The sequence below is a fragment of the Hypanus sabinus genome, chromosome 12 (genome assembly GCF_030144855.1).
Source record: "Hypanus sabinus isolate sHypSab1 chromosome 12, sHypSab1.hap1, whole genome shotgun sequence".
Classification (NCBI taxonomy): domain Eukaryota; kingdom Metazoa; phylum Chordata; class Chondrichthyes; order Myliobatiformes; family Dasyatidae; genus Hypanus; species Hypanus sabinus.
This window is the reverse complement of record NC_082717.1, coordinates 20,070,727-20,094,523: the sequence shown is the minus strand read 5'-3', so window position 1 is coordinate 20,094,523 and position 23,797 is coordinate 20,070,727. Positions and strand designations below refer to the sequence as shown.

The 23,797-nt window shown below is 41.0% G+C and overlaps 1 protein-coding gene across 3 annotated transcripts in view; it reads left to right on the top strand.

Annotated features, from left to right (window-relative positions):
- The first annotated feature begins 393 nt into the window (after window positions 1-393).
- The window catches only part of ltbp1 (latent transforming growth factor beta binding protein 1), a 416,523-nt gene continuing 393,119 nt past the window's right edge, over window positions 394-23,797 (top strand). Inside the window, exons 1-2 of one of the 3 annotated variants that reach the window (XM_059985624.1) lie at window positions 394-1,158; window positions 2,260-2,330. In XM_059985624.1, coding sequence (XP_059841607.1) covers window positions 713-1,158; window positions 2,260-2,330 — 517 coding nt within the window. In that variant the 5' untranslated portion in view covers window positions 394-712. The remainder of the gene's footprint in view (window positions 1,159-2,259; window positions 2,331-23,797) is intronic. The other 2 variants (XM_059985626.1, XM_059985625.1) reach the window with 2 other exon arrangements.

Sequence of the window (23,797 nt, the reverse complement as noted above, 5' to 3'; positions counted from 1 at the left end):
GATAAATATTGTGCACTGGAATGAGCTGTAATCCAAGAGGCGCAGGTTGTTTTTATATATATATATTTACATAAACTGTTGCTGCTGTTTCTTGTCGGACGTAAAGGCATGGACCATACCGCAGTATGTAGGAGCTTGTGGGAAACGGTCAGCGGGTGCGAGGGAACCGGGAGCCCACACTCCTTTCCCCGAGCTATTCCAACTCCCACTGTGCTAATGTGCCGTGCGTGTTTTCCTGCCTGCAATTCTGCGGGAAAAGGGCAGTTCCAGTCCCAAATCCTCTTTGCGCTTGACGTCATGTCTGCCTGAGATTGGACGGCGAAACTGTGACTCCAACCCCCTCCCTAAAAAAAAACTTTTTAAAATACTTTCAGTCTGTTCAAACTAAAATATTTTACAACCATCGCGATACCATCTGACATCTGCTGCCGTGTGTCTTTCTCCCTTATTTATTTATTTGCGCTCTCTTAGCTTTAGTTTTTTTAAAAAAGAATTGTAAAGGTATCTGTTCTTGGAGACTTTTGGCAGCCAGGGTTTTAAGCTTTATATATAGAAAAAATAATATATTTATAACGAGACGCCTTAGGGATTTGCCGAACAAGGAGAGCAGGGTAGTGTGTTTCAAGCGAGCACAGAAGTAATACTGAGTGGAGTCGAGTTTCTTTAAACAGCAGCTTCCCCCCTCCCTATAAGCCCCCTCCCCGAGATCGACATGGAGTGGATGAGGTACAGTGTACTACTGTGGCTGGTGTCTGTTTTCGAACCGCACCATGCCTGGGCTGACAAGAGGACCCTGAGGAGGATCACGTATGTGTTTCAGCCGGCCGAATCCCCGCTCGACGGCAGGGCAAGCGGCAGCAGCATCGGGCGGACCAGCGTCTCCTCCTTCGGCGCCAGGTACGGCTCTTCCTCCTCCTCTTACACCGTGCGGACGCAGGGCTCGGCTCCCGTGTTGCAGGTCAAGACGAGCTACAGGAGGACGTCGCCTCAGCTCAGGACCCGGCGAATGGGCAAGGCGACCCCACATGTCCAGCAGCAACAGCAGCAGCCTCTCGTCCACTATCCCTCTCAGCAGTTTTACCAACAGCACCACTCCAAGCCACTCCAACAACAGCCCGTCAGGCACACCATGCAATACCAAAAACAACAGCTTAACGGGTAAGGAGACCACCCTTGACTCTATCCTTACTGTACATGTTTGACTTGTGTCAAAAGTATCACTAAAACCCAAGCCTTTGGTCATAAAACTTCCTCACTCAGTTTCGCCAACTGATATTTAATAACTGTGTCCCGCCATCCCTCAGGCAGATCAGAACGGCTTTCACAATGATTCATTTTATGCCCTTAACCCAGTGTTAAATGTTCTGGGCGAAAGTGCCCTCCAAGCGGCGAGGCAATAAGTATAATTACAGAACGAAGCTTCAAGAAAATCCGACATCTCGCAGTTAAGATCCCGAGAGTTTCCCCGAGTCCCAGATTGTTTCCTTCCTGTGACATACAACAAGTTGCACCTTTAACTCGTGCCCTCAGCAAGGGTGCGGAGCCCCGCTCTGCCTGGGAAATATCTGCTCACGTGCTCCGCAGAAACATTTCAAGCGTGTGTCGAATTTTCAAAGCAGATTGCCCGCATCTCGGCACCGAGGCAACTAAATTGTTATTGTTGTGATTGTTTTTTTTTGGGTAAGGTAAGGAACGGAACAAGTTGCATTTCTGTGAAGTTAGGTTCAATTAGACGCATAACTACCGTGACCCTGGGATTTGTTATTGCCACTCATGACGCTAGAAATATTCCATTGGGAATCCTCAACTGGGACTTTACATTCGTGAGCGATCGAGAATTTTTACTCCAGTTTTTTTTTTGTTAAATGTTTTAATTGTTGGTCTCAACTGTTTGATGTTCAGAATCTTGACCTTGGGAACTCTGACATTGACAAAGTTGATTCTAATAATTTTGGCATTGCAATTTTTGACCTCGTGGTTTTAGCGACTAAAAACGTGGGACTAAGGTTGTGTTCTTGATAGTGCATGGAAATAATGCACCTTGCATATTCTGTACAACTATACCGAGTAACATCTTGCATCTTTTGGAGACCTCTTAAAATAATCAGCTGTCAGGCACTGACACCAAGCTAACATTGAGTCTCAACGGAGGTCTTTCTTTTGCAGGACAGTAGAGTTGCCAGTCCAATTACTATAAGATAAAGATTGCATTAGTTGATATCTGGGTCTTCTGACTAATCTGACACTTGTGGTTTGCAGGGTTAATGTATGCGGCGGTCAGTGCTGTCACGGGTGGGCTCAAGTTCCTGGCTCCCAAAGATGCACCAAACGTAAGTTACCTCAGTCCGATATCTTGTCTTCCTGCCAAGTTATGATTTATTTAGAAGTTTGAACCATTGCGAGTGTTGGAGGAATGAAGTAACACAGATCACATTGCCATCTGTAATGAAGCAAACACTCACTCCATTAGCACTATGAAACAGCCAGATCCGAGTCTGTATCTCCATTTATAATGCCATTCATTGCAGAAGCTATATCTCCATCTGTGTGACCCAAACTCCATATCTTCATCAATGCTGACAGGCTCTAGACCCCTTATCCCTGGCTGGAGCAAGTCCATAGACCCCACAAAGTTGCTGCTGCGGTTGATAGGGTAGTTAAGAAGGCCTTTGGTATGCTGACCTTCATTAGTTGGGGCAAACAAGAGAAAATCTGCAGGTGCTGGAAAGCCTAGCAACACACACAAAAACACACAACAGCATCCAGTAGAAGAGTACTGTCAACGTTTCGGGCTGAAACCCTTCGGCAGGACAATTCAGTTCAAGGCCGATAAGGTTATATTGCAGCTCTGCAAAACTCTGACCAGACCACACATATTTTGCTCAGTTCTGGTCACCTCATTATAGAAAGGATGCGGAAGCTTTAGAGAGGGTGAGAAGGAGATTTACCCAGGACTGCAAAACATGTCTTATAAAGAAAGTTTGAACACAGAGACTTTTCTCTTTGGAGTGAAAGAGGATGAGTGGTGACTTGATAGAGATGTATTAAGAGAGGCATCGTTACAGTGGCCAGCCAGTACCTTTTTCCAGGGCAGAAATATCCAGTTTCAGAGGATGTCCACTTAAGGGGTGAGTGGAGGAAAGTTTAGGGAAGATGTCAAAGTTTTTTTTTTACACAGAGAGTGTTATGTGCCCGCAACGCACTCCTGGGGCTGATGGTAGAACCTGGTCCAATGGGGACATCTAAGAGACTCTGAGATAGGCATAAGGATGGGAGAAAAGTGGAAGGTTATGGACAGTGTAGGAGGGAAAGGTTAGAGTGATCGTGGAGTAGGTTTATATTCTCTGGGTTCACACTGTTATATTCTCTGTCCTTTGTTCTCTTGCTATCAGATGCAGACTCCATAACTCTGTCTGTAGCCATGTTAGACTTTGACTCCATACTTCCACCCATAGCTGTCCACATCTAGGACCCACTAGAGCCTTGTGTCCAACACTGGTCCTGCAAGACCCCCAGTGCACCCATTGATACTGCATGTTCGTTCTCCAGGCAGACGTTGCTGGCAACCTACAGCACTGTCAAACCCAGTCCCCATGTCTTCATCTATAACACTGTCACACTCAGATTGCACATTTCCTTCAGCAGCACGGGCACATCTAGACCCCACATCCCCGTCTGCAACACTGCTAAACATGTCTCTGTCTGTGACAGATTTTTGACTCGGACCCCATGTCCTGGTAACACACAGGCCCAGACAGCATCCCTTTGTCTACAGCACTATCAGACCCACATTGCATATGTGACTCCGTGACTCTGTATCCCCCGCCTGTAACGCTGCCACACTCACATTCACTATCCGTGTCTGTAACAATGTCAGAGCTAAACTGTTCTGCCCAGTCTATAAGTGTCAGATCTGGAAAGTGTATTGGTGTCCATTGTACTTTGACTAGTGGTTCCCAACTTTTTGTATGGCATGGACCCATACCATTAACCCAGGGTCCATGGGCCCCAGGTTGGGATCCCCTGACATAGGTGTCACATTTGTCACTTTTTGGACTCAGACTCCATACTTCCATCAAAGTTCACCTCTCTATCTGTAACACTGTTGGACACGAATACCATATCTCCAATGATAACATGTCAGACCTAGATCATCGTCCACTATCGACCCAGACTCCATAACACTCCCACTGGTACCATGTTACGATGCTGACTACGTACTATGAAAAGTAACACTAGCAGACTGAGACTCTGGGTTGTGCCTGCAATCTGTATCTGCACGTCAGGCACAGACTCAGCATCCCCAGCTGAAACACCGACAGAGCTCAGCTCTTTCATGACCGTTGTGCGACACACTGGCAACTGTGTTCCTAGAAAACAACTCGTACTGCGATTTTTCATAACTTGAAGCCACATCACAAAACAAGAAATGAAACATAAATATGTTTATTTCCTTTTTTGCATAAATTCTGTAGTAGTTGGTTTTATTCAATATTTCCAGATTTTGGGTGGTGATTTGGGAATTCTGGAAGGGCACTTTCTGTTAACCAAATAGTCAAAATGAAGGGTCACCTCTATTAATATAGTACCTAGATTCCATATTTCTGTTTCTAACATCTTTGAATTGTCTTTTTTGTTGTCTCTGTAAGTGTCACTCCCGATGGAATACAGTCAGTCCAGACCACCTTGTTGCCTTAACTTTCGCAGTGGCACACTTTCATCTCTCTATACGACCTCTGCATGGCACACATAATTCCGAGTGTGTGCCCCGAGGTGCGAGTTTTAGCTTGGTTTCATAGAGATGCTCCCGGCAATCTGGATCCTGGCAATTAATTGCCTTAATGTGGTATTACTTCATCATATTATGCAATGTTCTACAATTTATGATTGAAGGGGAAAAAAAAATATCCTGCGGGCTTGGGTGGGAAAGGTTGGGTTTTGCCTCAGTGTCTGAATCATGTGTTTCCTGGGAAAGAGGCCTTGGGTGCAGGTGGGCGGCAGCTGTGGTTACAGCTGCAGTTCGTTCAGCCCCCTGCATGTGAATTAGCAGCACTTGCAAAGAGTGTAGTTTCATGGATTAGTGGAAGCAACACTAAAATAAATTGCTCTTAAACCCTCGAATAGGCCAGGATGTGTGACTTTATTGATAATTTCTTTCATATCCTAAGCCAGGAAAACACATCCATAAAGGTTTTATTTGCTGTTCTGTCTTAAGGACTGAATTCATTTCCATATCTTGATATCACTGGAACAGATTTATTTTTTTCTCTGTTCTGGTTGTCCTGTTGTAAAGTTCTGACACTCACAATGGTAACGATCAACTGGTACTTGATCTTAGTGGGGTAAGTTTCACCTCAGCACTCACGAGGACAAGCTGACAACATTGTGCTTTAAAGCACAGCCAGTTTTACCCTGTATTGAAGTCTCTTTGGAGTAGGTGTAAAACTGGCAGGCCTCCTGATCTGGTTGGTTCCACTCCATGGGTGAATAATGTGCAATTCTGGTCCGCTTACTGAAGTCACAGCCTGTTTTGCAGAAGGGTTGTTACCATTGTTCAGGATGTTGCCTGCTGAGTCGCCCTGTTTACCATCAGCTATGCAAAGGCAGTGCAGTCCGGGAGAGGCTGGTGCTGATGTGTAACGGTGTTAGTTTCCACTTGCTGACGTGCATTTCAGGAGAATGTGGGGGCGATCCTTGTGATTCCCTGTCAACCAGCATTGAAGGATGGAATACTGTGTGGAGTTAAACTGTATCTCAGTGCCTTTGAAGCTCATGATTTTATTACAAATTAAAAAAAAATTGTATACTCTGATTTAAAGCCCAAGGAAGCTGAATTAATAAGATGAATTAAGCATAGTGGATTAGAGGACATTACAGTAAAATCAATATCTACCGCACATTAGACTAATGATTGTGTAATTCTCTTACTTCACTGTATGTAAAATATCGCATTATATCATGAATAGCATGGAAAAATATTAAATACTGTACGGGCTCGCTCTCCTGCATCCTCCCTGTCTCTGTGAAACTTTCTTTGTGTCTTTAATCTCTGTTACACTTGTTTTTGTCTGTGCTTCTGTCTCATTCACAAACATGTGTATCCCACATAGTCTAACAGGATTTTTATAATCACTTGGGCCTTTTCTCAACCAGTCTATCATCTACACTTGACTTTAGGTTCCATTAACTTCATTCAGTATTGCAGTTTGCTGGAATGACTAAGACTTAGCCGGTGGAAGGCAATGAAATTTGTTTTGGCTGAGGGTACTATCATGTAATTCTAGTGTTACAAGTCTCTGAAAATTCTGTTTTATGAATGCAGCACACTTTTCATTAGAAAAATACAGATGACTCACCGTAAAGAATGAAATGGAAACATCGAAATGTTTGCTAGCTGCATTTCCTTAAAATATATTGTTTTAAACTGCTGTAATTTCGAAAGCACATCATAAAACAGGTAGAGAAAAAGTATTTGAAAACATTAAGATTAATAGATGGAAATCTTGTTTTGCATGTTTTGGAAATTTATACTGGGAATAAACAGGAATATGTCTTAGGACAGACAGTTGCACAGGTAGATGAATTTGAGGTTACCACTAGATGGCAGTCTTGGTGAGTTGTTTGGGATAATGCAAGATCCATCACCATCACACACTTTTGAGTTGCTGTTTATTTAATTGCAAAGAACTGAGATGGAAATGTAAGGCATTATGTCTAAATGGCCCAGACCTAGGACAATACAGGAATAAAAGCGGTGTTCTTTATGTCAGGCTGAAAAGCTGCTGATAATGACTCTATTTGTCTTTCAGAGCCATTGCAATTTGGCTAGGTTTGAGTACAGCACAACATGCTAAACTCATTTATACGTTCATTTTTATGCTGTTGTTTAAAACATCTTTAAAATTAAGCTTCAATAATTATTGACTGAGACTTCGGGGGGGGGGGGGGCTTTCTTCTACAGCACAAACCAGCCATTGCACCCAAAACTTAACAAGTTTTGCCTAATTTGGACTTTAAGCATTCAAAGCAGTTTACATTGGCTGAAACAGACAGATAATGTACAGAGTAGGCATGCTTTTTGAGTGACATCATCTTTCATGTTTGTTTTTCTGATATAACATTACATTTCCAGAACTAGTGGGCATAGCCTCAAGATTGAGGGGCAACCTTTAAGGACAGAAGTAAGGAAGAATTTTTTTTTAAGCCAAAGAGTGCTGAATCTGTGGAATGCTGTGCCAAAAGACTGCAGTGGAGACCAGATCTGTGGGTATATTTAAAGCAGAAGTTGATAGATCCCTGATTGGTCATGGCATCGAGTGCTATGGTGAGAGAGCTGGTGTATGGGGTTGAATGGGATCCAGGATCAGCCATGATAAAATGGCGCAGCAGACTCGATGGGCTGAATGGCCTAATTCTGCTCCTCTGCCTTATGATCTTATCTCGAGTATTCTGCAAATTACAGATGAAGGCAAATTGTTAGTATTGGTTGAGTACGCCTTATCTGAAATTCCAAAATTCAAAAACCTCCAAAACCCAAATTTTTTTGAGCACTGATAGGACATTACAAATAGAAAATTCCACGAAGTGCTGGGAAGGTTCCCAAGCAAAGTGCAGGTCTCTGCCCATTACAGACATTTCTGAGAAATAACCTTACCTATGTAATAAACGGAAGTTCATGAAAAATTAAAAAAACATTGCATAAAGCAAAAAATGAAGACCTTGATCATGTATTGAAAGAGTGGATTCATCAGTGTCAGAGTGAACACGTATTGTTTAACGATATTCTGACCACGAAGGAAGCAAAGATTTATCAGAACAAACTGAAAATTAAAGGTGATTACGAATACTGAACAAGACGGTCACAGGAATTTAAGAAAGGCATTAAATTTTCAAAGATTTGTGCTGATAAAATCTCTGTTGATCACAAATCAGCAGAGAAATTCATTGACGAGTATGCCAAGATCATTGCTGATGAGAAACTAGCTGCTGAATGGCTGCATTAGTACATACTGTATGTGTGAGGAACAAGTGTAAGACAAAGGCTGCTTACCAGTAGTCAGCTATCCCAAGCTATCTCATTATATGTTCCAAAATCTGGAAAACATTCAATCTCCGAAACACTCCCAGCCCCAAGCATTTCGGAAAAGGGGTACTTAACCTGTATTAGCAAACATGTCTCTAAGACAATGGTATATAAATTTTTGCTTGACTTTAAGTTGAAGCTTATGAGTTCAACTTATTCATATACGTTTTTAGGAAACGGTATCATTATTGGGGTATGTGCATTGATAGTCAGGCTGGAATTTATCAACCATTCTTTACTGCCTTCCTGATGAGTTATTTGCCTTTGTGAACCCATGCAGTGGAAGTACTCTCGCGGTGTTGCTTGTGTAGGGTTTTGCAATTGATTGGAATTTTGCAATTCCATTCTTATTAAAAACTTGCAGAAGTAACAATATAAAGATCTTGCACTTGCATCCTGACTTTGATGTCATTATGACTTCACAGCCAATAAATTGCTTTTGTAAAGTGGGGATTGATCAGTCAATTTATGTGCAATAACTTCCTCCACACGGTAGAGTGATGATCCATTTTAGCAGGGTTTCTCAACCAGAGATCGTGATAGCAAAAAAACAGGCATTGTTTTTTTGAACTTGGTGCGATGCGTGATGCTGGCGCTTGCAGAGGTGGGCGGTGACCGATCAGCCCCGTTAGCCATCTTGTTAGAGATCTTTCAGCCTAGTATGGCTGAGACACTGAGGCCTGAGTTTATTTGGTTGAGTCCATTCTCACTTCTTGACACGAGATAGGGGAGGCTGTTGAGCTCTGTACGGCACGGAGGGGAGGACGGTAGGCTAAAGAGGAGCGTGAAGTGCGTTTTCCGAGCATTGAATGGACTTGCCCAACTTAGGCTGTGACATCCAGTAAAAAGTTCTGGATGATGCTACAAAAATGGTTAACTTTATTAAACAAAGACCAGTTCACTTGAGAATATTTAACAAACTGTGTAAAATCCTGGACAAACAGCATAACAATCTCCTCCTACATTCAGAAATCTGGTGGTTCAGCAGAGGAAGAGTTCTTAATGTGGTGTTCATGCTGAAAGGTGAATTGCAGGAGTACAGTCAGCCCTCCTTATCCGTGGGGGATTGGTTCCGAGAACCCCCACGGATACCAAAAAATGCAGATGCTCAAGTCTCTTATTTAACCTGGCTCGGTGCAGTTGTCTTTAGGACCCAGCTGAACCCCGGACTTTATTTAACATGTTCAGTGCGGTGGGCATTAGGACCCAGTGGGGCAGCTCTGAGTCCACGGTGTTTCTGTTCAGGAAAATAATCACAATCACAATTGAAAATAAGGCGGAAGTAATAAAGTGATCAGAAAGAAGTGAAACACCATCGGTCATTGGAAAAGCATTAGGCTACAGTCGGTCAATGATCAGAACAATTTTAATGGAGCATGTGAAAGGCCCTGTCCCAATGAAAGCTACAATTATTACTCAGCAACACAGTGGTTTAATTATTGAAATACGTATGTTTCTTAAGTGTTTTATATGCATAGAAAGGTAAAATATGTACTATATACTAAGAAAAACATTTGACTAACTGACGCTAAATAATACCGGATGTACCTGTTCCAACTTCAAATCCGACTTAAAGACGGACTCAGGAATGGAACTCATTCATAACCTGGGGACTGCCTGTACTTTTAAGTCATTTCTAGATTACTTAAAATACCTAATACAATGTAAATACTATGTAAGTAGTTGTTATACTGCATTGTTTAGGGAATAATGACAAGAAAAAATAGTCCGTACATGCTCAAACAATGAGTGCTGCAGAGAGAACTTCCGGGTTCTCCCGATCCGCGGTTGGTTGAATCCGCGCATGCAGAATCCGCGGATAAGGAGGGCTGACTGTACTTTCAAGAAAATAGTAGACCAGATTTTGCCAAGTGCTTTGAAGATGAAGAATGGCTGCAGAATCCAGCCTACTTAGCAGACATTTTTCATCATATGAACCAGTTGAACAAATGTCTGCAAGGCTCAGGAGAAAGTGTTTTGACTGTAAGTGACAAGATTCTTGGATTTAAAAGGAAACCGTGTCTTTGGAAAAATAATGTTGTAAAAGGAAATCTTGAATTGTTTCCACTGCTGCTTGGGCTTGAGGATAAGGGAGGATCAGAAAGTCTTGAGTCTTATTTAAAACCACCTGGCAGAAGTGCTGAACAAAATTGAGCAGTATTTTTCCTCCCTTTCAACCCAAGTGTATGACTGGGTGAGGGACCCTTGCTCAATCTTCTGCTCAGCCTGAGAACTTTGAGAGAAGAGAACTTTGTGAGCTGCACTCTGATCGTGCACACACGATGAGATTTACTGACCTGTCCCTGGACATGTTCTGGAAGTCTGTGTAAGAAGAGTATCCTGCCATTCATAGGAAAACAATGAACATTCTGCTGCAGTTTTCAACTTCTTACATGTGTGACCAAGCCTTATAACAAGCATCAAGATGCTTAGAATGATATTGTTCATAAGTCTATATTACCATTTCAAAGTATTAGTCTGAAGCCCTCTATTTACTGACTCTTTGCTTAAACTAACATTAATTGTTTAGCAATTAATATCCAAATTAAAGATACAGTTGAAATAAATTATCTGCAGAAGTTGCTGAATTCATTAAAGGTAAGTGCAGTGTTCAGTGTCCAATCCAGTTTTTCATTCAGAAGTTTTATATAGATTCAAGTGGAGAATCTGGTAACTGATCACATATAATTCTCCCTAAAGACCCCTGATATGATTTTGCCAATAATAGTAAATAAAGATTTTTTGCATCATGATTTTACATTGTCTGGCATATTTCACTATCATTCTGCTGTCTAATCTGGAATGAGTATAAACATTCATAGTTTGGAACAGAGACAGTCATTAGATTTAAAAATTCAAATGTCAAAGTTTATTAATTCTTAATCCCACATGCACAATATTATCCACACAGCTCCTGAATCATTTATGTCTTGCTGACCGATAGACTCTGGCTCTGAATCTAAATGCCTGCTCTCTTTAAACTTAAACTCGCCCACAACTCTGGCACCTGCGACCCGGTTGACACATCTGCTTCCTCAGCTACACTGGGCTCTCAGTTACATTGTCCATTACTTTAAAATGTTTGCTGTAGTTTTGGAATCTTTTTCTTTTTGTCTCTGAAGTCCCAATCTCTGTAAACTCCTCCACCTCTATAATCCACCTGTTCTGCCCTAATTCAGGGCTTTTGATAGTCCCCAAACTTTAGTGCTCAGCATTGGCAGTTGTGCCTTCAGTGGACTCTGCCCATTTGTGGGTTCTGCCTTTTACCTGCTTCCTCCTGTTTGACAATAATTGAAACTGTCTTTTTTGTAATCTTTTGATTGAGTGCTTTAATATCTCCTTAGGTGCCAGTCGAGTTTATTCAATTGTGTACCTTTGAAGTACCTTGAGTGTTTTTTGCATTAAAGGTGCAAGGTTAATTTTCTTACTGAAAACAACCATTAACAACTGCTAGAGATGTCTTTCAATGTCCCTGCTGCCTGTGCTGTCATGTACAGTACTGTGCAAAAGTCTTAGGCACATATTTATAGCGAGGTTGCCTAAGGACTGCAGTAAATGTGTGACACGTCTGTAAAAAAAAAAGCAAACTTCGTGATATACGTGAGTGATGATAAACCTGATTCTGATACGGGTCTCTATTGTGGACTGAGAGTGGGAAGGGTACAGGGAGAGGGGAAGTGCGATTGGGAAAAGGGGAAGGGAGAAGGGAGAGAGTGGGAAGCTTGGTGTCTCACGGCACTCCTTCTCTGCCACCTGCCTCACACCCCTCCCATAGCACTCTAGCCTCGCCACCTGCAACATCCTTCGCTCCCGCCAGCATTACAAACTCTCTCTTAGTTCCACGTTGACAAATACATTATGTATTCCAGAGCAGCTCTTAAAGTCATCACTGGTGAGATAAATGAAAGGCATATTGTTGAGAGAGACATTAGATCATTGGCAAAAGAGCCAGATGGGAGATGATAAGAATTTGTTTTACACCAGCGAGTTGAAATGATCTGGAGTCCTGAAAGGGTGGTGGAAAACAGAATCAATAGGAACACCCAAATAAAAAAGAACATAAATACTTGGAAGTTTCCATAGCTACGGGGATAAGGTTGGGGAGTGGATGAATAGCACTTTCAAGCACTGGCACAACCATAATGCGTCAAATGTGCCTTTGTGTAGCTCTGTGATACTGTGTTGAAGATTTAGATCAAAAGGGTGGGTCTTATTACTTCGGCCTTCAGCTAAATAAAATAGTAAATTATTGTCACATTTTAATTGATAAACAAAATTGGAGCAAAGAGAAATAACTTTTTACTGTATTGTGAAATGATTGATACTCCTGTGGCTTTGGTGGCTAAATACCACTGCAGATTCTGGTGGTGAATTATTTTGCAATAAGAAGTGGGAGCTATTGATATTGTAATAAATGTGTGAGCACATTTTCACAGTTATTAAGCGCGTTGTTAAAAATAAAATGGATGAAGTTTGTGAAGACAGGTGTGGACTCCTTAAAACAGTTAAAGTGTTGAGTAGTGGGAAGTTAAGTGAATTGTCATGTGGCATGCTGTACTGCAATTTCTGTTTATATATGCAAGAGGACGAGCGTTTGATGTTGTGGTGTTCACCGAGCTTGGTGATTAGCTTACAGGCGTCTCATCACCAGTCGAGGTGACATCCTCAGTGTGCGGTTGTGGTGTTTCTCCCTGGGAGTGCTCCTGTTTATATGGGGCCTCGTTCACTTAACTTGGTCCTGATTGGCTACCCCTTCAGTTGACCTTTGAACTCCAGCGCACATTTCTTTGGCTCTTAGCAGTTCGTAGATGGGGCCTGTATAAACCTATATTTGTCACAATTGGTGAACATCGCAACATCCAATGCCTCAACCTGAGCTACCAATATGCAACACCATCCTAAGAGAAGATGTGCTTGTTGGTGGTGGAATCCCAGTGGAGATGGCGGACGCTCCAGAGAATTACGTGCTGGACGTGGAGGCTGGTGGGGTAGTTGATGAAGACAAGAGGAAACTCATCCCTAGTAGGGTGGTGGGAGGATGGGGTGAGAGGAGACATGCGTGAAATGGAAGAAATGAGGTTGGGGGCTGCGTTGATGGTGGAGGAAGGGAAGCCCCTTTCCTTGAAAAAGGAGGGCATCTCCTTCATTCTAGAATGAAATGCCTCATCCTGAGAACAGATGAGACAGAGGAAATGAGAGAAGGGGGCTGGCATTTTTACAAGTGTAGCCCCCTGGTAAGTCTCAGGTTCGCTCAGCTCACTTCCGTCTGGGGGAGCAGCCTTCGGCCCCGCCAAACTGGGCAATCAGCTTGTGAAATGTCCCCACCAAGCCCAATAACAGACAGTCCACCATATGCGATTAAATGATTACACTTTATAGATCTTACTGGAACTATGTACTTAATAGCGATACAGTATAAAAGGAAAAGCAAAAGGTGCCAAACTTATCAAAGTCCAACCACTTCGTGCACAACCATTGGAGCTCAGTTAACGAAGTCTTCTTGCCACCATTTGATCCCCCCTGACCTCCTCGCCCTGCTGCCTGGGACCAACAATGGTGGTCAACCAGACGCTCCACACGAATCTGTCCTCGTCTCCTCTCCTTGTTGAAGACCCTGGGCCTCGGACCCCCGCTCGGGGTCCGTTCCGACGTTCAGCTTACAACATCGCATCTTCTCTCTCCAACCCCCTTGTGCCTTCTCCTCAAAAGCCCGTGCAACAATAGCTTACAGTTTCGCAAGAAAGAATAACCTCTATCCCCATTGGTTAACAAATGAATTCAATTCTCGTTATCAGTAACTATAACCCAAACAAGCTGTGAGAGAAAGCACTCTCTCATCAGTTAACATAACTGAGAAGCATTTTTACTTTTAACATTTTCGTAGCCTTAGCAGTAACATAAAAGGAGAAACCCCTTACACAAGTAATAGTGTGGAAGGAGGTATAGTCATGGTCACTGTGAGAGTCCATGGGTTTGTAATAGACATCAGTGGATAAGCTGTCTCCAGAGATGGAGACAAAGAGATTGAAAAAGGGGAGGGAGGTCTCAGAAATGGGCCAAGTAAATTGGAGGGCAAGGTGGTGGAAATTGGAGGCAAAGCTGATGAAGTTGATGAGTTTCACATAGGTACAGGAAGCAGAACCAATGCAGTCATCGATGTAGTATAGGAAAGCACAAGGTGGCCACCAGTGTAGGCTTGAAATGGACAAAGGTAAGGCCCTTACTGAGGGTAGAGCATTCTGCCTCGGAGAGGGATGGTGAAAACCTGGCATGGATGAGAGCTGGGATCACTATACACAATTCCATTTTTATTTGTGTGGACACTTTGGAGTCCTTGATTTCAATTCATGACTTAGTACCAGTGTGTCTGGGTTTGTGGCCCTCCATGATTATGAAGCCTAGGCCTTCTCTATGCAAGTACCTCTTCAAGTACCTTTTAAATGTTGTAATTATGTGTGCCTCCACCACCTCTTCTGGCAACATGATATTCACCACCCTCTGTGTGAGAAGCTTATGTTTCAGATCTTACACTTCTCCCTTCTTGCCTTAACCCTGTGCCCTTTAGTTCTAGACTCACCCTTTCCCACCCCTAAGGTAAAGGTTTCTGAATTTGTACCTTATCTATTTACTTGATAATTTTGTAAACCTTTATGAGATCACCTGACATTATGCTACATTACAGTGAGATTAACCCCATCTTGTCTAGTCTGTCCTTATAACTACAGTCTCCTATTTCATGCAATAGCCTGGAGAATTTCTTCTGCACTTATTGCTACCATATCCTTCTTCTATACAATATAATACAGTCAAATCAATGCTTTGTATAGCTACAACAAGGTGGCCCATGATGAATGCCAAATTAACAAGGGTGTTTATGGATGTTAGCCGGGATTATTAAAGGGCAGGGCTGGGTGTGCTTTCCTCTCATCTATTTGGGATAAAATATATTTATCCCTTTGAAGAGTAAATTTATTATCAAAGTCACCATATCCTACCTTCAGATTCATTTTCTTACAGGCATTCACAGTAGAAGTCAGAAATACAATAGAATTTGGTGGAGGGGTGGAGATGTGACAAAAGAGGTATAAGGCGCTCCTTCCCTCTTCTAGCCTGTAGGTCACCCTTGGGCAAGGTGCAGCACCCGCTTCACCCCTGATCAGGGTCACTTGAAGCCATGGAAGCAGCTGGTCATATGAGCAGCTAATGCACATCACAGGTCCTGGTGATGCAATCACTGACACCAGGCAGACACTCTCTGAAGAGTATTGATAATGACTGGGGTCACCCGTCCTGTAAAGATGCTGCCCAGAACAAGGCAACGGCAAACTGCTTTTGTGGAAAAATTTTGCCGAGAACAATCGTGGTCATGGAAAGACCATGTTCGCCCACGGCACATAACGAGCGAGCAAACAAAATCAGTGAGAACCACACACAAAGGCTGACAAACACCCAACGTGCAAAAGAAGACAAACTATGCAAACAAAGAAAGAAATAAATAAGTAAATAAATGCTACTGAGAACATGAGCTACAGACTCCTTGAAAGAGAGTCGTTGGTTGTGGAATCAGTTCTGAGTTGAAGTGAGTGGTTCAGGAGCCTGACGGTTGACTGGTAATAACTGTTCCTGAACTCGATGGTTTGGGACGCAAGGCTCCTGAACCTTGTTCCTGATGGCAGCAGTGAGAAGAGAACATGGCCTTGATGGTGAGGGTCCCTGATGATGCCACTTTTAGAAGGCTTTTCCATTTATGGGTATTGGTGTTTCCATACCAGGCTGTGATGCAATCTATCTCTACTGTGCTTGTATACAAGTTTGTCAAAGTTTTAGATCATGCTGAATCTGCACAAATTTCTGAGAAAAGTGGATGGTGCATAAATGTTTGCAAATGGCCTAGTTCAGCTTAATGTCTTGTGGTCTTATGCCAGGTTGTGGCACCTCAGTGGCAGATCAGATATAGAATAAAGTCCCAGAAACTTCAAAATTTATCTGGAAGAACAGAAGTTGCCTTAAAAAATTGTCACATTGCAAAGCTGATAACATCCCTTTTCACGTTTTCATAACCACTGAGTCCCAATTTTCCTGTTCTCCGCCTGTCTGCGACCGGATCAGTTTAGCTTCATGCAAGCCTCTGGGTCCCTTTCCTCTGCTTTGCCTATTCCTGCTCAGCTTGTGTATTGTGTATTTGGGTATTTTTGTGTTTATGGTACCAAGCACTGTGCAGTATTTTTGCCTTTGATTCATCTGTTTGACTTTTTTGAGGCTTAAAAGTGTCACGAGAGTTAGGTTTTCTAACGTAATATTCTCTAATGGACAGACCTTGGCAGAACCAACACAACTATATCATTCTGAAAACAGAACTTGGTCTTGAGGACAATCAAGTCTGATTTGTTTCCCAACTTTCTTCAAATATTGGAGGTTCATTGAAATTACTCTGCACTGGCATGTGGATAACTTATTTTAAATATGACTCATAAATATGAACTGGGCAGAACAGGAGGAAATTAAAAAAATATTGATGCAAGTACTGGTTTGGATTTAATAATGGCAAGGGCAGGGGGAAATCTTTGCTTATGCATTTCATGGTGTGACAGTGCTGGAGTCTGGACAATCTCATTTAAATTGGCAATCCAAATCTAATGCAGTTACAGGCAAAATTGTGAAGAGTTCCTGAGATATTTTGAGATTTATTAGATTGATATCTCTGGGATTGGGTCCATTTCAGGATTGGAAAGGAATATAACCAGGTAAATAAGGCAGAATGCCAAAGTAAGCAACATACTTCCTTCTAGAAGGTGCCTTCTAAAGTGGTGATTGGATCCCACTGGGACTTTTGACATAACTTAGCTGTGTGGGATAGGCTGGTCCCCCAGAGAAAGACATCTCCCTTCCACCAGTGAGCTAAGAGGGATAAATTTTTTAATGATTAATTACTTTGTGTTTATTTGAAAGAGCTCATGAGTGAGATTAGCCTATAGTGAAGGAAGTTGGGATACAGTGCACGTGTATTAAAGTCATACTCCAAATAACGATGACTGCAGGGAGTATTTGTTTGTGTTTTTGTATTTTTATCAGCTAGATGAAATGGAAAGAAACCCCATTTCATTTTTAAAGTGTTGCAGTAATCTGATGTTCCAAATTTATATTTGTACTCTTAAGATGGATAGAAAGTAATTACCTCCACTTCCCCTACCTTCTGCAAATCTGTTTACATGTGCCATGTGAGGCTGAGTGTTACCTCAGTCCTCTTTGGAGTTCACAGCCTAATCTCTTGGTGATGTCTATGTTCTATGTAGCGTGTAGCTACAGAGGAAAGTGCACATAGACTCGATCTTGTCTCCTTTACTGCGTGGTATTCACAGTGGCCAAGCTGAAGAGGTGCCTTTTATTGTTTTACCCCAAAAGAGAAGGACACATTTTAATTAATACCTCCCAAATTGGGTTGATTGCATTCAAAAGTGCTGTTTTTAGTCAACAAAGTAATTTCTTCAAGAAGTACAGTACTTTGCAAAGGTCTTGGGCACATACATATAGCTAGGGTGCCTAAGACTTTTGCACAGTACTGGATTTGTCAAAGTGAAGTGGGGAGCGAGTTTGTATACCTGGGGGGAACAAAGGATATTGGGAATGGTGAGAGTGGAAGAGTTTGGGACAGGTGGCAGTGAAGGAGTGCCTGGAGTGGGTGAAGACACACCCAGCCCTAGAGAGTCCAGGCAAAGTCATTTGATTCTAACCAATTGGTTTATTGATCATTACAGAATGTTTCTCTGGTGCTTCCTGCTCTCTCCCCTCTCCCTTCCCCTTTTCACAACCATGATTCCCCTCTCCCTGCCCCTTTTTCACTCTCAGTCCACAATAGAGACCTATATCAGAATCAGGTTTATCATCACTCACATATATCATGAATTTAGTTTTTTTTCTGCAGCAGTACAGTGCAATAAAAAGACTGTAGAAGTGCAAGAGTCTTAGGCACCCTAGTAGTGTATGTGCCTCAGACTTTTGCACAGTAGTGTAATCATCAAATCTGACTAACTTATTTCTTGCAACCAATACCATTATGATAATGGTCAAATAATGTTTTCCTGGTGTTTATTGAGGATGAAGTATTGTTTATAAAACAGTAACATAGAACATAGAATAATACAGCACAGTACAGGCCCTTTGGCCCACAATGTTGTGCTGACCCTTAAACCCTGCCTCCCATATAACCCCCCCCACCTTAAATTCCTCCATATACCTGTCTAGTAGTCTCTTAAACTTCACTAGTGTGTCTGCCTCCACCACTGACTCAGGCAGTGCATTCCACACACCAACCACTCTCTTGAGTAAAAACCTTCCTCTGATATCCCCCTTGAACTTCCCTCCCCTTACCTTAAAGCCATGTCCTCTTGTACTGAGCAGTGGTGCCCTGGGGAAGAGGTACTGGCTGTCCATTCTATCTATTCCTCTTAATATCTTGTATACCTCAATCATGTCTCATCTCATCTTCCTTCTCTCCAAAGAGTAAAGCCCTAGCTCCCTTTATCTCTGACCATAATCCATTCTCTTTAAACCAGGCAGCATCCTGGTAAATCTCCTCTGTACCCTTTCCAATGCTTCCACAACCTTGCTATAGTGAGGCAACCAGAACTGGACACAGTACTCCAAGTGTGGCCTAACCAGAGTTTTATAGAACTGCATCATTACCTCGCGACTCTTAAACCCTATCCCTCGACTTATGAAAGCTAACACCCCATAAGCTTTCTTAACTACCTTTTCTACCTGTGAGGCAACTTTCAGGGATCTGTGGACATGTGCCCCCGGATCCCTCTGCTTCTCCACACTACCAAGTATCCTGCCATTTACTTTGTACTCTGCCTTGGAATTTGTCCTTCCAAAGTGTACCACCTCACACTTCTTTGGGTTGAACTCCCATCTGCCACCTCTCAGCCTACTTCTGCATCCTATAAATGTCCTTCTGCAATCTTTGACAATCCTCTACACTATCCACAACACCATCAAACTTTGTGTTGTCTGCAAACTTGCCAACCCAGCCTTCTACTCCCACATCCAGGTCGTTAATAAAAATCACGAAAGTAGAGGTCCCAGAACAGAGCCTTGTGGGACACCACCAGTCACAACCCTCCAATCTGAATGCACTCCCTCTACCACGACCCTCTGCTTTGTGCAGGCAAGCCAGTTCTGATTCCCCCTGGCCAAACTTCTGACTTTCTGAATAAGCCTACTGTATATAAAAGGTTTGTTCCCTGCTCTTTGTAACAAATGTTATGGGATTATTTATGTTCACTTGAGTGAGTGGATGGGAACAAAAGAGACTGGTCATACTGGAATCATGAGCAAAAGGCAAATTGCTGGAAGAACTCAGCGTGTCAATCAGCATCTGTGCGGTAAAAAGAATGTTTGACGTTTTAGTTCAAGGCTTGGCATAGGTGGGGCCTCAGTTTAAGAGTTAATTTTTAGAAAGTGTTGCACTAAATGCTATCCCACAAGAGAGCTCCTTACTGAGCTCACTCACTATTCCCCATGCTCTTCTTGGTAACTACCAAAGCAGTGCACTCATTTAGGACCATGACCATGTCTTACACCACAAAGCAGAGCGGTCCTACCCCCTCCCTAGTTACCCTTGTGCTCCTGATGTATGTACAGAATGCCTTGGGATTCTTGTTAAACCTACTTGACAAGCACTTTTTGAGGCCTCTGCAGGCTCTCTTATTTCCCTTTTGAATTCACCTCCAGCATCCAGCTAATCCTCAAGGGCTGCCTTTGCTTTTAGCTTTCTGACTTTTTCCCTTCTGACACTTCCCTTTTTCTTCTTGACGAAATTCACCTCTCTTGTAATCCAATGTTCTCTCACCTTGACGTCCCTGTCCTTGCTTCCTACTGGTCATTGTCTTACCACATGTTTCTCAAGAGAGAGATTATTGGCTAAGTCCCCAACTCTCTATGCTTCTTCAAAATAGCATTGCAACATTCATCTGATAGAGCAGGAATCAAAATCAGAATTAGGTTTATTATCACCAGTATGGGTTGAGAAATTTGTTAATTTAGCAGTAGTTCAATGCAATACATAATCTAGAAGAAAAAATATAAATAAGTAAATCAATTGCAGTATATGTATATTGAACAGATTAAATTCATGCAAAAACAGAAATAATATACTGTATATTAAAAAGTGATGTCGTGTTCAAGGGTTCAATGTCCATTTAGGAATTGGGTGGCAGAGGGGAAGAAGCTGTAACTGAATCGCTGAGTGTGTGCCTTCAGGCACCTTCTGTACCTCCTACCTGATGGTAACAACAAGAAAAGGGCATGCACTGGGTGCTGGAGTCCTTAATAATGGACGCTGCCTTTCTGAAACACCACTCCCTAAAGATGTTCTGGCTACTTTGTAGTCTAGTGCCCAAGATAGAGCTGACTAGATTTACAACCTTCTGCAGCTTCTTTCGGTCCTGTGCAGTAGCCCCTCCCTGCACACCAGATCGTGATGTAGCCTATCAGAATGCTCTCCACGGTACAACTATAGAAGTTTTTGAGTGTATTTGTTGACATGCCAAATCTCTTCAAACTCCTAATAAAGTATAGCCACTGTCTTGCCTTCTTTATAACTACATCAATATGTTGGGGTCAGGATAGATCCTCAGAGATCTTGACACCCAGGAACTTGAAACTGCTCACTCTCTCCACTTCTGATCCCTCTATGATGTTTAGTATTTGTTCCTTCATCTCACCCTTCCTGAAGTCCACAATCAGCTCTTTCGTCTTACTGACGTTGAGTGCCAGGTTGTTGCTGCAGCACCATTCCACTAGTTGGCATATCTCACTCCTGTACGCCCTCTTGTCACCAGCTGAGATTCTACCAACAATGGTTGCATCATCAGCAAATTTATAGATGGCATTTGAGCTATGCCTAGCCACACAGTCATGTGTATACAGATAGTAGAGCAGTGGGCTAAGCACACACCCCTGAGGTGCACCAGTGCTGATTGTCAGTGAAGAGGATATGTTATCACCAATCCGCATATGTTATGGTCTTCTGATTTGGAAGTCGAGGATCCAATTGCAAAGGGAGGTACAGAGACCCAGGTTCTGTAACTTCTCTTTCTTTCTTTTTCAATCTTTTTATTAAATTTCATATATATATATAAAAAAAACATAGCATGATAATGAATAGATTACAAATTCAATAAACTTGAAATTACATTAGTAATAGGATAATAATATCCTATTAAACATCAATCAACAAAAGGTACATTAATCAATCAAGTCTATATAAATATATATGAAAAAAAACAAAAATAATCATCAAAAGAGAAAAAAAAATTGAAAATATATAGAAGAAAATATATATTGAAAAAAAATACTAAACTAAACTAACATGGGCAATAATAACAGTTTATAAGTATGTGATAGTGTCAAGAAAAAACTCCGGAACTCCATACCTGAACAAGAATAAGTAGAGAAAAGGATCTGAAATAGGCCAAATTAATTCATATGAAAATGTCGAATGAACGGTCTCCAGGTTTCTTCAATTTAATTGAAGAGTCAAAAATAGTGCTTCTAATTTTTTCCAAACTCAGATAGGAAATAGTTTGAGAAAACCACTGAGATGTGGTAGGAGGATTTACTTCTTTCCAGTTTTGTAATATAGACCTTCTGGCAATTAATGTTACAAAAGCAATCATTCGTCTGATTGAAGGGGAAAACTGATTACCATCTTCATTTGGCATACCGAAAATTGCAGTAATAAAATGAGGTTGTAAATCGATATTCCATACTGAGGAAATGACATCAAAAATGTCCTTCCAATAGTTATGTAAAGTGGGACATGACCAAAACATGTGGGTCAATGAAGCCACTTCTAAGTGACATCTGTCACATTGAGGATTGATATGCGAGTAGAATCGAGCAAGCTTATCTTTAGACATATAAGCTCTATGTACAATTTTAAATTGTATTAAAGCATGTTTAGCACAAATAGAAGAGGAATTAACCATTTGTAAATTTTTTTCCCATTTATCTGTTGATATATTATATCGAAGTTCTTTTTCCCATTCTTGTTTAATTCTATCCGATATTTCTGGTTGTATCTTCATAATCATGTTATAAATAAAAGCTACTAATCCCTTCTGGCAGGGATTAAAGGTAAAAATCAAATCTGAAAAATCCAATGGAGTTGAATTGGGAAAAGATGGGAGAATTTTATGTAAGGAATTTCTAATTTGTAAATATCTAAAAAAATTAGATTTAGGTAAATTAAATTTGTTAGAAAGTTGATCAAAAGATCACGAAAACATTTTATACCTTTCCTTTTCCATATGCTAAAAGCTTGATCTGTCAATGAAGGTTTGAAAAAAAAAATAAATAAAATAGGGCTGTCCAGAACAAAGTTTATCAGATTAAAAAATTTACAAAATTGAAACCAAATTCGTAGTGTATGTTTGACAATAGGTTTAGATATCTGTTTATTGAATTTAACTAAATCAACAGTAAGAGAAGAACCAAGAACGGAGAATATAGAATATCCCTTTACCTCACTACATTCCAAATTTACCCACTGTGGACACAATGGTGAGTCCAAATCTAGTTTCCAATACGTTAGGTTACGAATATTATTCGCCCAATAATAAAATCTAAAGTTAGGTAAAGCCAGACCACCATCTTTTTTAGATTTTTGTAATTGCCTTTTGCTTAACCTGGGGTTTTTATTTTGCCACACAAATGAGGAAATTTTTGAATCAATGTTATCAAAAAAAGATTTAGGAATAAAAATTGGTAAGGCTTGAAATAAATATAAAAATTTCGGTAAAATCATCATTTTAATAGCATTAATCCGACCAACTAATGATAAAAATAAGGGAGACCATCTTGTAGTAAGTTGTTGAATTTGATGAAGCATAGGTAAAAAATTCAGTCCAAATAAATCTTTATATTTCTTGGTGATTTTTATACCTAAATAGATAAAGTTATCAGTAACAACTTTAAATGGCATCCTGTCATTCAATAAGGTTTGCGCGTTTAAGGGGAATAATTCACTCTTATCTAAGTTTAATTTATAACCAGAAAAACTACCAAATTGAGCCAACAAGGATAAAATAGCAGGAATAGACCTATTAGGATCAGAAATATATAGCAGCAAATCATCAGCATGAAGTGATAATTTGTATAACTTCTCATTACGGATGATACCAAAAATATTAGGAGACTCACGAATAGCAATGGCTAAAGGTTCTAATGCAATATTAAATAATAAAGGACTTAAAGGACAACCTTGTCTCGTACCACGAGATAATTGAAAAAAAGAGGATCTATAATTATTTGTAAGAACAGAAGCAACAGGTTTATAATATATTAATTTAATCCATGATATAAAATTAGGACTAAAATTAAAGTTTCTCAATGCATTAAATAAGTATGTCCATTCAACTCTATCAAAAGCTTTTTCAGCATCTAATGAGATAACACATTCTGGGGTTGTAGGTGATGAAGTATAAATTATGTTAATCAATTTTCTAATATTAAAAAAGGAATACCGATTCCTAATAAAACCAGTTTGATCTTCTGAAATAATCTGTGATAGTACCTTTTCTAATCTAATGGCTAAAATTTCTCTAAGAATCTTAGAGTCTACATTTAATAATGATATAGGGCGATAAGATGCACATAAAGTAGGATCTTTATCTTTTTTAAGAATTAGAGAAATAGTAGCTTCATAAAAAG